General features: G+C 41.9%; 1 protein-coding gene across 5 annotated transcripts in view; it reads right to left on the bottom strand.

Annotated features, from left to right (window-relative positions):
* NPAS3 (neuronal PAS domain protein 3) overlaps positions 1 to 15026 on the bottom strand; it is a 628831-nt gene that overhangs the window by 378742 nt on the left and 235063 nt on the right. For 3 of the 5 annotated variants that reach the window (XM_069730521.1, XM_069730542.1, XM_069730528.1), the window contains exon 2: positions 704 to 763. The exons of the other annotated variants lie outside the window; for them this stretch is intronic. In XM_069730521.1, the coding sequence (XP_069586622.1) occupies positions 704 to 763 (60 nt within the window). The remainder of the gene's footprint in view (positions 1 to 703; positions 764 to 15026) is intronic. 5 annotated transcript variants of the gene reach the window in all.

The following is a 15026-nucleotide window of genomic DNA, read 5'->3' as shown; positions in this document are numbered from 1 at the left end:
AGTGGTTTCACCAGAAATCTGGTGTACACTTTGATAAGTTGCAAAATTTTGAGCAACATGAGGTTGAGCAACACTCTTGCAACTTTTTGTGTTTTCAAACTTGTTTCGCCTAGTGCTGCCAAATGGAACAGTAGCGGAACGAGGGCGTGGATGAGATGAGCTGTGGCGTACCTGTGCGCACCACACTTTTCAGACGAGCTGGATTGATTAGGAGTCGTGCTTCTCTTAATGAATCAGGCGCCTCTGCCTCCAGCACGCCTCCTCATCAAGACCAGCGTGAATCACGCCGGTCTTGATGAATCAAGGCCCAAGTCTTGTTAACCCTAAATACGATCTCTTTTAACAACCATTGCCAAGTTGGTAGCAGCCCTTATTTCAAGGTATTACAGGAGCCCGCATCTGGCCTGGAGGACTAACACTGCTTTTAACCCCTGAAAAGACTAGTCTGCAATCAGCGCTGTACTCACTATAGATTATAGCATGATGTAATATTTACGAGGGAAACAAATTGTTCAAGGTGCATCGGAGATTTCACAGAAATGTACTGTCGTTACAATGAATTGCACAACCAGAATGTTTGATATGACTGCGATAAAAGTTATTATTTATATTCCATCTGTTTGCAAAATTACATTAGGTATGGTTGGGTGCAAGAAAACTAAATTGTTACACCCTTCCCGACAATTGTATTATAATTATGTACCTTAAGTTGAGGTCTGGAGGACAAGGGATGGGACAAGCGGTCATAGGCCTGGAGGCTCCCCTGCCATGAGAAAAAAACAAATTACACACATCAGGCAGGTTATTACCCTCTTTAGCCATGCACCTTGTTATATCCCCAGTCCTCAAATACAACTATTTGTAAAGTCACTGTTAATTTAGGATGTATGGCGTTTTCTTCTACCACATTATAAAAGCAAACAATGGTACATAACTTGCATTTGGACCCTTTATAGCTTCCTCTAAACACATCCGTTACACTGGATATACACACACCTGTTTCCCCTTTCTTCCTTGTACTGTAAATAGTCGGTATCCTAAATCTCACTATAAAGCTATGTTCACACGTTGCGGTTTTTTTTCTGCAGACAAAACCTGCTTTCTTGGCAGTAAAGAAGCTGCTTACAAAAAGCAGGTTTTGCGGTTTTTCTTGCTACGTATTTGCTGCGTTTTTGTTGTCTCATGTGCATGCTGATAAAAAAAAAAAATCATGATGCAACTTCATTAAAGGTTTTGTATCAAAAATGCAGCAAAACCTGATTGTTCGCAGCGTTTTTACACTTACCCACTGCTTTCTAAGGGGGAAAAAAACTCTGCAAAAATGCTGAAAGAAGAAGTGACATGCAACAGTTGTGTGTGCATGAGATTTCTAAAATCTTATAGCTTCAGCTAACATTGTAAAATGCAGCTCAAAATTTGCATGAAAAAAAAATGCAGCAAAAACGCAACGTGTGAACATAGCCTAACTCATCAGTAAACAGTATTTCTTATAAGTGATTATTAATTCCAGGTACTTGTAAGGGTGCACACTATAACTATTCTATGGTAATGGGAATTGGAAATTTTAAAACCCACGAAAACTTTTAAGTATTCCTGTTTCAGGAAGAAGTGGTATTCATTGTACACTATGATATACAATACTAAAAGGTTGTACACCTTTCTACAATAATTTCTGTATTAACCACTTCCCGCTGCATGTAAGGAGTTTGACAGAGGGAGATTGCTCCCTCTGTCACACCAACAGTTCTCCAGAATTGTCCTTCACATAACAGCTCTGGATTTTCATGTACAAATAGACTTGCCACTTTCTATTACAGCGTGAAAAAAACCCAGTAAAACTTCAACTTGGGATCACAATCCCGTGTCGGACTGAAGCAAAAACGGGCACACTAAAGTAACCAACTCGAGGGCCCTAATTTTTAGCCCTCGAGTTGACATGTGTGACAATTTCCTCAATCACATTTTATATAACAATGCACTGGGAAGATTGTTAAATGAAGAAGATGTTGCCTTTGTCTGTACATAGTGATTCAAGTACCGTATATAGTAGCAAGTACTGCTCATATAAGAAGGTGATGGTCCACCAGAGGATTCTCCTGTGGGCCAGACCGAGCCTGCCGCTTGTTCCCAATAGTTCCCGCTACCTAACAGCGCAATATCCCTCCATTATCAGACATACAGCAAAGGGGGAAAAGGGCTGTCAGTGTTTGCAGAGGCTCATTTACATTCATACACATTGTGGTCAAAAGTGACCACTGCTTGTAAGGAATTGGACAGAGGGAGTTTGCTCCAAGTTACATTATTCGCTCTCCAGAGCTGGGGAACCGATAACTGGTAAACAAGAGGCCTCCTATTCGGCACTAAAGGATTAATAGATCATGCAAGATGCACAATTTGTTAGGCAGCCCTTCAGTATAGCAATGCCGGCTTATATAATACACTGAACTACATAAGTAGTGCAGAGTATTATCAATGTGATCAAAGCATGTTCAAGTTTAAATTTAAAAAATCCAGAACAAAAAGTTGATAATTCTAATGGAAAACAAAGGCTCACAAAAGACACTTGTCCAATTTCATTGTGTTTGTAATAACCAGTAAAGAAGAATATATAACTATCCCGCATGGTGAATGCCACAAAAAAAAACAAAGCCAGAATTTAGAGCTTTGTTCATCCTAAGTCACATAAAGTGAAATAAAAAGGTACCATATTTTCTGGTGTATAAGACGACTGGGTGTATAAGACGACCCCCCACTTTTCCATATAAAATATGAAATTTGGGATATACCCGTTGTATAAAACGGGGGTCATCTTGTACGCCCAGTCATCTTATACGGCGTGAGGTTCCCAGGGTCTGGAGGAGAGGAGACTCTCCATCAGGCCCTGGGATCCATATTCATGTAAAAAATAAAGAATAAAAATAAAAAATATGGATGTACTCACCCCTCCGACGAACCCTGGCTCTCAGCGCTGCAAGCGTCTGCCTCCATTCCTAAGAATGCAGTGAGTGAAGGACCTTCGATGATGTCGCAGTGAAGGACCTTCGATGATGTCGCGGTCACGTGAGCGGTCAGGTGACCGGTCACCTGACCGTGACGTCATCGAAGGTCCTTCACTCACTGCATTCTTAGGAACGGAGGCAGACGCTTGCAGCGCTGAGAGCCAGGGTCCATCGGAGGGGTGAGTATATCCATATTTTTTATTTTTATTCTTTATTTTTTACATGAATATGGATCCCAGGGCCTGAAGGAGAGTCTCCTCTCCTCCAGACCCTGGGAACCATCCAGGATCGCTCCGTGCACCCGTACCCGGCGTGTAAGACGACCCCCGACTTTTGGGACAATTTTTAGGGGTTCAAAAGTCATCTTATACGCCGGAAAATACGGGTACTTAAAAAGACATTTGGACCCCAAAATTGTACCAATAAAAATTTTGGCTAGTTACACAAACAAAAAGATAAGTCCGCATACAGTTCTAAAAGCAAAAAATGGAAAATGTATGACTCTCAGAATATAATGCAAAAATAAAAAAAAAGAATAAAAGCGATATTATTGTGCAAAAGTAGTAAAACCCAAAAACAAAAAATATTAATTATGCATCACTGCAATCATTTCAACACATACGAGTACTATAAAACTGATTAGCTACCATGCTGTCGACAAGACGTCAGTGTCGCAGCCAATGCCAAACACAGAGTAGTGGTGGAGACTCATCTGTGGACCAGGGGAAGGCGAGTATAGAGCGTTTGTTTGTTTTAAAAAAAAAAATGCAGCAAGAGACAAATTATATTTACGGTAATAGGATAATGTTCATATAAATCTCAGCTACGTCTGCAATCTTCTGCTGATTGGCTGCAGCTTTCCCTATTCTTCCAGGGCTGCTGATTGCAGCAGTCAAATGACCTGTGGGAGACACAAACATTGCTCTCATGATAATCTTCATCACTGCTCCCTGCTGCAGCTCTCCTCTGTAATGACGTGACAGTGCTGGGAGAGGAGAGCTGCAGCAGGGAGAAGTGATGAAGATGATCATGCAACAAGTGTTAGTCACATACAACGCTCTGGGTCTATCCCAAATATAGGGGCATTATTCCCTGACACCTTGGATAGATCCAGAGCATTGTATGCAATGATATTACAGGGCAGCTCTCCTCCTCTCCCATCACCTGTAATAAGCACCATCAGAGAGTAGATCTCAGAGTGATAAGGCTATACACATTAGTATTACCAGATCACAGTGAAAAAGTCTGTTCTGACCTTCTCTGGGAGCATTTGCATTTTTTTCTCCCTCATATATGAAGCTGCATATTATGATTGGCTAAAGTCATAGAAGAGATAACGTACACAACCTAGAAAAGAATATTTGTTAACGCCCCCTTGTTGAAAAACAAATTAGCATACTAACTGCCCGAAACAAAACCAAAACAACATCTATGCAACCGTGAGGAGGAATAAAAAAACAAAAATTATGTTTCATTACGCTCTTCGGCCATTTTATCATAACGTAGCCTGTTTAACATGACAAAAGTGGTGAAATGTCCCCTCTAACACACTGATCTGCACTAGTTATAGACACATCTTTTGCACTACTCAGTTAAAACATTATAGATGTAGTTATTGATAGTTTTTGCTTTTCCGGGAGAATAGGGAACAGTTATATTGTCTCATTTGGCAATGGTTGATGATATACAGATATACAGATTCCTCCCTATTGTTCCACCAACCCTAGAACTGCTTACACAGCTGAAATAAGCCTCTCCCAGAAAATGATCCGGATGGCAAAATATATGAGAAATACATGTAAGTGGGCACCGTACATTGTTGGCTTTACTGGTGACTCCAGAATTGTGCACACCAGTGCATTGTGGGGCTTGTAGTGTCAGTTCGCAGGTTACAGCTCAAGTTGTAATGCCTCAGCGCCCTCATAATCCCTATGTCTTCTGTCTTTCAAAGAATTTCTCTGGCATTATGAGTGCAAAGTCATCAAAAGCAGCCTGGAGTCTTCTCATATTAATCCCCAGTGTGCACACTATTGTAATGTATTCTGCTCCTGTATCCGGCATAAACCCTAAATAATCCTTATTACTGGCTCTGGAATACATTGAGAGGAAAGTGAGACATGGAGGACAGCCTCCCCGTTACTGACTGCATCCATTCTTAGATCAGTAGGGGCTTGGGATCTACGGTAAGATTTCCCCGGCATCCAGCTTGCACACATAGACTTTCTGAAAATTCCTTTATTTTTTTTTTTAACAGAGCAAATTATACCCTGTATCAAAGATTCATTAAATGGATGTAGAAGTACTGTAAATACATTTTACATCTTTAGGTAGGTCTAGCATCACAGTAGCTCCCCCATAGCCCTATCATATTTCCATCACAACCAGTACAAAGGCACACTTTGACGAGACGATAACTGGGAAGGAGCAATTGTTAGAGTGTTGGGTTGCCGATCGGCTTGTGTAAATATGCAGCAATCACCCGATGAATATGTTGGGTGATTAGATTGTTCACGCTGGCATTAAATCATGTTAGGATCATATTCTATGTGCACAAAATGATTGTATCAACGATTGTTCTGTGCGCGTAGAATTCTGCTCTGCCGGTCTAAGCAGCTCATTAAGCGACTGCCGATCGGTTTGCATATAGCCAATCAGAAGTTCTTTGATGGTCAGCTTTATTCAAGATCACATAAAATTATTCAATTCGATTTTCCAGGACTTTTATTACAAAGGCCAATCTTTCTTCATATTAAAATGATAGGGGTTTAACGTCCAGAACCACCATCTGCTGATTACAAAAGCAGCAACCAGGGCTGTGGAGTCAGAGTCAGAGCCCATTTTGGGGGAGTCAGAGTCGGTGTCATGGAAATTGAGGAGTAGGAGTCAGAGGTTTGGCTTACCGACTCCACAGCCCTGGCAGCAACCTTCGGGCCCTCCCTGGCACAGATATGTGTGGTTTATGTCATCTGTATCCCAGGCACAGCTACTATGACATGTGAGGTTTGCCTTGTGAGCAATGAAGGGGAGAAACCCATGGAGCGGATATTGGAAATTGGATCACTATCTATGTGACTTATCTTAGATAGGTCATCAACAGCAAAGTCTCAAAAAACACTTTACATCACTGTATGATGAAAACATTACGCAACTCTCTAATAGACTTAAGGTACCGTCACACACGATGTCGATCGCTGCAGCGTCGCTGTTTGGTCGCTGGAGAGCTGTCACACAGACCGCTCTCCAGCGACCAACGATGCCGGTAACCAGGGTAAACATCGGGTAACTAAGCGCAGGGCCGCGCTTAGTAACCCGATGTTTACCCTGGTTACCATCCTAAAAGTAAAAAAAAACAAACACTTCATACTTACCTACAGCCGTCTGTCCTGCAGCGCTGTGCTCTGCACTCCTCCTGTACTGGCTGTGAGCGTCGGTCAGCCGGAAAGCAGAGCGGTGACGTCACCGCTCTGCTTTCCGGCCGCTGTGCTCACACAGACAGTACAGGAGGAGTGCAGAGCACAGCGCTGGAGGACAGACGGCTGTAGGTAAGTATGTACTGTTTGTTTTTTTTTACTTTTAGGATGGTAACCAGGGTAAACATCGGGTTACTAAGCGCGGCCCTGCGCTTAGTTACCCGATGTTTACCCTGGTTACCAGTGAAGACATCGCTGAATCGGTGTCACACACGCCGATTCAGCGATGTCTGCGGGGAGTCCAGCGACCAAATAAAGTTCTGGACTTTCTTCCCCGACCAGCGACAGCACAGCAGGGGCCTGATCGCTGCTGCCTGTCACACTGGACGATATCGCTAGCGAGGACGCTGCAACGTCACGGATCGCTAGCGATATCGTCTAGTGTGACGGTACCTTTAGTGTGTCAAGTCTGAAAATGGAAGACTGCAAGAACTCGTGCAAAGACCTAGCAGTGAAGGAAATATCCAGTCTAGGCGATTGTGGCCGCTAAACGTTGATTAGGTAAATGCAAACCACAATTCTACGTACACAGAACGATCGTTATGTGCCCATAGAATATCATTTTATCGGGAGCACATCACCTCTCTGCACAGGACAATGATATGTAATGTTGTTTATAACTCATCACACTTGAGAAATCAACGGTTAGCTCGCTTATCAGGGTTTGAAGGCCTGTTTAGAAGAGCCGACAAATGTGTAAGGAATGTTCGTATGATAATTTGTCACAACGGACACGGTAAATACAAGTCAAAACTACGATGTGAATAAAGCATTATGGCCCATATAGAACGCACATTCCCAATTATCTGCCATCAGTATTGGTTCACATCACGTTTTTGGCCTACATTTACCGTATATGATGCAACATATTATGCACCTCATAGGGTCACAATAATAAAAAAAATATTCTATTACATTATTCCAATTGTTTTTCTTTGTTTTGTCAATATACCAACTAACCTAAGGCCAAAGAGTGTCAGTCACCCACCTGTGACCCTCCAGCCATATCTAGCATGTATTTTCCTGGCATACATGTTAAACATACATCAGCAGCACTTGCACAGATCCAATTGATACACTGATGAGCTCACAGAGCATTGCCTAGGTCGGAGAGCAGTTTGCCCAATGTTCCCATTAACTGACAGCAATCCAAAATTGTGTAAATGTGCCCAGGGTGAACACGGCTCACTCCTACTTGTGGTGCGACAAGTATCCTTGGCTCTCAGCACTGAATGAGTTAGCTACTGCTCTTCTGGTAGGACAGAAGCCAATCAGAGCAGAAGGGGAGAGATCAGGGGGAGAGCAGAGCAGAGATCCAAGGATCTAGCAATCACAGAACCAGCAGGATTAGGGTGGGTTTTCCTTGGCCATGCTAGTGCAGGGGTGTCAAACTGCATTCCTCGAGGGCCGCAAACCATGCGTGTTTTCAAGTTTTCCTTAGCATTGCACAAGGTGCTGGAATCATTATGTGTGTAGGTGATTAAATTATCACCTGTGCAGTACAAGGAAATCCTGAAAACATGACTTGTTTGCAGCCCTTGAGGAATGCAGTTTGACACCTCTGCTAGTAGCATGTCCACCAACCTAGATATTTTTCACCTGCTTTGATCCTAATTTATCTAGCATTAGAGTCAGACATTATTTTAAAATAATAATAACCTTCTACTATATAATTGTCAAAGGGTCACTTCCGTCTTTCTGTCCTTCTGTCTGTCTTTCTGTCTGTCACGGATATTCATTGGTCACGGCCTCTGTCTGTCATGGAATCCAAGTCGCTGATTGGTCGTGGCAAAACGCCCACGACCATTGCCACGACCAATCAGCGACTGGCACAGTCCGGCGGCAACATGGCCGCTCCTTCCTCCCCGCAGTCAGTGCCCGCTCCATACTCCCCTCCAGTCAGCACTCACGCAGAGTTAATGACAGCGCTAATGGACCACGTTATGCCGCTGTGTAACACACTCCATTAACGCTGCTATTATCCCTGTGTGACCAACTTTTTTACTATTAATGCTGCTTATGCAGCATCAATAGTAAAAAGATCTAATGTTAAAAATAATTTTAAAAAAATAAAAAATCATCATATACTCACCTTCCGGCGCCTTTCGTGCTCCTCGCGACGCTCCGGTGACCAATCCATGCATTGCGATCTCGCGAGATGATGACGTAGCGGTCTCGCGGTCTACGTCATCATCTCGCGAGACCGCAATGCATTCTTGAGACCGGAGCGCGAGAGGAGCGTCGGTAAATGCTTCCTGGATCCAGGGGCCAACGGAAGGTGAGTATATAACTATTTTTTATTTTAATTCTTTTTCTTTAACCGGGATATGATGCCCACATTGCTATATACTATGTGGACTGTGCAATATACTACATGGGCTGTGCAATATACTACGTGGGCTGTGCAATGTACTATGCGGGCTGTGCAATATACTACGTGGGGTGGGCAATATACTACGTGGTTGGGAAATATACTACGTGGGCTGGGCAATATACTACGTGGCTGGGCAATATACTACGCGGGCTGAGCTATATACTACGCGGGCTGGGCAATATACTACGCGGGCTGGACAATATACTAGCGCGCTGGGCAATATACTACGCGGGCTGTGCAATATACTATGTGACTGGGCAATATACTACGTGGCTGGGCAATATACTATGTGGCTGGGCAATACAGTATGTGACTGGGCAATATAGTACGTGACTGGGCAATATACTACGTGGCTGGGCAATATACTACGTGACAAGGCAATATAGTACATGACTGGGCAATATACTACGTGGTTGGGCAATATACTACGTGGGCTGTGCAATATACTACGTGGATATGCATATTCTAGAATGTGTTAGAATCGGGCCACCATCTAGTTATGTAATAATTTTATTTTTATATAGCGCTAACATATTATGCAGCGCTTTACAGTTTGCACACTTTATCATCACTGTACCTGATGGGGCTCACAATCTAAATTCCCTATCAGTAGGCCTTTGGAATGTGGGAGGAAACCAGAATACCCGGAGGAAACCCACGCATACGCTTGGAGAGCATACAAACTCCTTACAGATGTTGTGTTTGGTGGGATTTGAACCCAGAACTCCAGCGCTGCAAGGCTGCAGTGCTATCCACGGAGCAACTGTGCTGCCCCTAAATTTTAAAATGATAAAAATATGTCTAAACTTAACATTGACCACGTGAAGTCCATCATCGGAGCCTGAAAATGCCACTATCTCTACATGAGAAACGAAATGTAATTATCAAATAATCATTACAAACTCAGGTGTTAATCTCACATTCTGATCTAACAAGAGTAATCCTAGATGCTGACGGCCCAACCATTGAAAGTGGTCTGATGGCTCCGCTCTGCACTCACAATGATGCTGTTACATTTATTGGAGAGTACCTGTAAACCGTATCCACTATTCATAACTATTCACAAAAGTTCTACCTGGCGCAATATTTCTATCTTTACCCATTGTGGTAGATCGGCTTACTCAGCTGTACACAGAGGAAGACACGGGAACACAGTCTCTTTAACCCCTTAGTGACCGAGCCAAATTTTTGAAATCTGACCAGTGTCACTTTATGTGGTAATAACTCTGCAACGCTTCAACAAATCCCAGTGATTTTGAGACTGTTTTTTCGTGACACATTATACTTTATGATAATGGTAAATTTAGTTCAACATTTTTTGTGTTTCTTTATAAAAAATATAAAAAATTTGAGAAAAATGTTAAAAAATTAGCAATTTTCTAAATTTGAATGATTATCCCTTTAATCCAGATAGTCATACAACAGCAAACCATTAATAAATAACATTTCCCACATGTCTGCTTTACATCAGCACCATTTGTAAAATGTTATTTTATTTTCTTAGCATTTTAGGAGGTTTAAAAAGTAGCAGCAATTTTTCAAAGAAATTTACCACATTTATTTTTTTAGGGACTTATCCATGTTTGAAGTGACTTTAGGGGTCCCATATATTGGGAAACCCCCAAACGTGATACCATTTTAAAAACAGCACCCCCTGACATATCAAAAACTGCTGTCAGGTAGTTTATTAACCCTTCAGGTGCTTTACAGTTATTAATGCAAAGTGGCATGACAGAAATGAAAATGTGTATTTTTACCACCTAAATGCCTCTAACTTCTAAACAGATTACTACAGCCGCCAGACTCTAAGGCCGCTATTTTGTCATGAATTGCCATCGCAAACATCAGGACAACAAAATCATGATCTGAGGGCACCAATTGGGATAAAGAAGAAGCCCCACACTCTGTTAACCATTTATAATGATGTAGTCACTATTGACAGCAGCATCTAAGGGGTTAAACAGATTTAGAAGGTGCAAATACTGATCGTGGCTGATACAGCAAGTTGTCAGCTATAGTGCACAACCGACAGATGCTGGATTGTCACCTGTATGGGGAGGCTATTCTCTTATATCTCAGGTCAGTTAAAAGACGTATTGGCGGTCATTAAGGGGCTAAGAACGTCCATGGTTAATTATATGCAGCATAAACTAAGGTGAAGCACAAAGTAAGCGCGGCCCTCTGGGCAAAAAATAAAAACATAACAAAAAAATGGTAGCATGAAGCACAGTCTTTGTGTTAGCGGGGATCAGCCCGCTCAATGTTAGCAAGACCCACGGTTCAGGTATTAGCAAAACACAAATACATCTCTGAAGTGAACACCCACTGCCTCAGGAGGCCAGCTACTTAAGGCCAGATCACACCCTGCGGTGGCGATAAGGTGGACATCCTCCCACCCACTCTATTGTTGTCCACAAAAAACACAGCCCTTTAAACAAATTGTCTGCTAAACCCTTGCAACACAATGTGTTTGAGGAAAAACTTCTGGGTTTTTAAATCACTGAAGCCATTAGCGTCAGCAAAACATATCTCCCCACCAGCCCCTTGCCAGTGACTTTGTCACACCATATAAAGCTTTTGTGTTTGTATGGACAAAACTAAGTAACATCTGACCAAGGACACCATCTGCAAGGGGTCTGTATCTACTCGCTGTGTTTGCGTGGGTTTCTTCCAAGGTCTCTGGTTTCATCCCAAACGTATACTAACAGGGAATTTAGATTGCGAACCACAAACTGCTACAAACTACGATGGTGCTAAATAGAGACGTAAATGCAAAACTACATAGTAAGGGAAGAAAATGTCCGATTACCAAAACAGCCTAATTATTGTAAATAAGAACAACTACTTTAGCAGATGCTCTGCAACATAATCACACATTGTGAATAGCAGGGCATCTAGAGCTGAAATGCTTTTGGCCATAGCATGCAGAGGGACTACATGGCAAGCACCTCTTGTAGGCCCCCTCCTAGCCCATATCACTGCCGGGAACTCACACCTATGCAAATACACTGAGCCGTGCATGGATTAGCATATGCAAATTGCTCTTATGCATATGGATTTTCAGATGTGTTGGCTGCAGGGTGAGGGTGGAAAAGGCCAGCAGAGAATAACTCTATCCTGAGGGAGGAGAATGAGATGAGAGACTGACCCTGGCGTTAACCCTCTCACTGATACAAACATGCTAAGAGTGAAGCAGTGGATTATATTTGGGAGTGATGCAGAATTTATTAGTACCTCCATATAGTTACCATATATAAATAATATGACATAGAGTATGCGAGAGTCATTCACCAGCTGTTAAATTGTTTAAAAGCTGAATATCACTACCTATGTCCTGAATTTAGGATTACTTTGACCCCCTGACTAATACTCCTGTGCTAAATATACAGTGTAGTGTGATGGTCCCTAGTAGAAACACACTACAAGTTACTCTGACAATGTCTCAGTGTTCCCTTGACCACACCATTATTTGCATTTTTCTTTTACGCAGTTAATGTACAAGAGGCCCTCATAGGGTGGTAGGTAACATTTGGGGCAATTACCTCTTTTCTGCTGTGCAAAATAAAACTTATTTTTAAAGCGTCCAAACTATAATGATTAGTATATAAGTGACCAAACTCTTCAGGCAACAATGTGTAAAGAAACAATGTCCCTAGGGCCACTGTGACTTCCCCTCGATGCTTCGTTTTATCAACATGACTGACAAAGACGGTCTTCAGTGTGAAGAATTATTCACATAGAACCTGATCTCGGCTTCTCCCCGAGACATTGTAGTCAGGTCAACACGCCCCTTGAGGAAGCTGGGCGAAACGCATTTGGAGCTCTGGGAAATCATATCCCACGATTGAATGCCAAGTATACAATATATGATCATTATGCTGCTTTACACCCTTATTATTGTCTCATCTCATCTCTTTATACCTTATGCTCTTTGCTAATGTGATTATGGTGATGAAGACACAGTCACAGTGTAACTGTGTACTCACTGGTGTCACTGCTTAGAGATACTGCCCCATTACCCCTATGTGGACCATGGTCTACACTCACATCATGCACTAACTTATGCATTATTGTTACTTAGCACGGTACATGTATATCTATATAGATGGTTTACTGTTTTATCTACTATATATATAATTATTGCACATATACATGCATATATATATATATATATATACACACGTATATATATATATATATATATATATATATATATATATATATATATATATATATATATACACACACACACATACAGTACAGACCAAAAGTTTTGACATACCTTCTCTCATTTTTCTTTACTTAGAATTTGTATTATGGCAAGAAAAAAGCTAACAGTCTATTCAGTAGGACTATCAGCTGTGTATCACCAGACTTCTGCACAACACAACTGATGGTCCCAACCCCATTTATAAGGCAAGAAATCCCACTTATTAAACCTGACAGGGCACACCTGTGAAGTGAAAAAAAATCCCCATGAATACCTCTTAAAGCTCATCAAGAGAATGCCAAGAGTGTGCAAAGCAGTCATCAAAGCAAAAGGTGGCTACTTTGAAGAACCTAGAACATAAGACATAATTTCAGTTGTTTCACACTTTTTGTTAAGTGCGGTATATAATTCTACATGTGTTAATTCATAGTTTTGATGCCTTCAGTGTAAATGTACAATTTTCATAGTCATGAAAATACAGAAAAATCTTTAACCCCTTCATGACCGGGGGATTTTTCGTTTTTCCGTGTTCGTTTTTCGCTCCCCTCCTTCCCAGAGCCATAACTTTTTTATTTTTCCGTCAATTTGGCCATGTGAGGGCTTATTTTTTGCGGGACGAGTTGTACTTTTGAACGACATCATTGGTTTTAGCATGTCGTGTACTAGAAAACGGGAAAAAAATTCCAAGTGCGGTGAAATTGCAAAAAAAGTGCAATCCCACATGGGTTTTTTGTTTGGCTTTTTTGCTAGGTTCACTAAATGCTAAAACTGACCTGCCATTATGATTCTCCAGGTCATTACGAGTTCATAGACACCAAACATGACTAGGTTATTTTTTATCTAAGTGGTGAAAAAAAATTCCAAACTTTGCTAAAAAAAAAAAAAAAAAAAAAATTGCGCCATTTTCCGATACTCGTAGCGTCTCCATTTTTCGTGATCTGGGGTCGGTTGAGGGCTTATTTTTTGCGTGCCGAGATGACGTTTTTAATGATAGCATTTCGGTGCAGATACGTTCTTTTGATCGCCCGTTATTGCATTTTAATGCAATGTCGCGGCGACCAAAAAAACGTAATTCTGGCGTTTCGAATTTTTTTCCCGCTACGCTGTTTAGTGATCAGGTTAATACTTTTTTTTAATTGATAGATCGGGCGATTCTGAGCGCGGCGATACCAAATATGCGTAGATTTGATTTTTTTTTTATTGATTTATTTTGATTGGGGCGAAAGGGGGGTGATTTAAACTTTTATGTTTTTTTTATTTTTTTCACATTTTTTTTAACTTTTTTTTTTTACTTTTGCCATGCTTCAATAGCCTCCATGGGAGGCTAGAAGCAGGCACAGCACGATCGGCTCTGCTACATAGCAGCGATCTGCTGATCGCTGCTATGTAGCAGAATTGCACGTGTGCTGTGAGCGCCGACCACAGGGTGGCGCTTACAGCGACGGGCAATCAGTAACCATAGAGGTCTCAAGGACCTCTATGGTTACCATTCACAAGCATCGCCGACCCCCGATCATGTGACGGGGGTCGGCGATGACGTCATTTCCGGCCGCCCGGCCGGAAGCGGTAGTTAAATGCCGCTGTCTGCGTTTGACAGCGGCATTTAACTAGTTAATAGGTGCGGGCAGATCGCGATTCTGCCCGCGCCTATTACGGGCACATGTCAGCTGTTCAAAACAGCTGACATGTCCCGGCTTTGGTGCGGGCTCACCGCGGAGCCCTGCATCAAAGCAGGGGAGCCGGCATCGGACGGTATAGTACGTCCGATGCCGGTAAGGGGTTAAATGAGGTGTGTCCAAACTTTTGGTCTGTACCGTTTGTGTGTGTGTGTGTATATATATATATATATATATATATATATATATATATATATATATATATATATGTATATCTATATATATATATAATCATTATTATCTTGTATACAGTGTTTAAACCAGATGATTACTACCTGCCTGGATGACACCTTGTTC

Source organism: Ranitomeya imitator, chromosome 1 (assembly GCF_032444005.1).
Source record: "Ranitomeya imitator isolate aRanImi1 chromosome 1, aRanImi1.pri, whole genome shotgun sequence".
In the NCBI taxonomy this organism is placed as follows: domain Eukaryota; kingdom Metazoa; phylum Chordata; class Amphibia; order Anura; family Dendrobatidae; genus Ranitomeya; species Ranitomeya imitator.
Note: the sequence above shows the minus strand (reverse complement) of the source record. Positions and strands in the feature narration are given on the sequence as shown.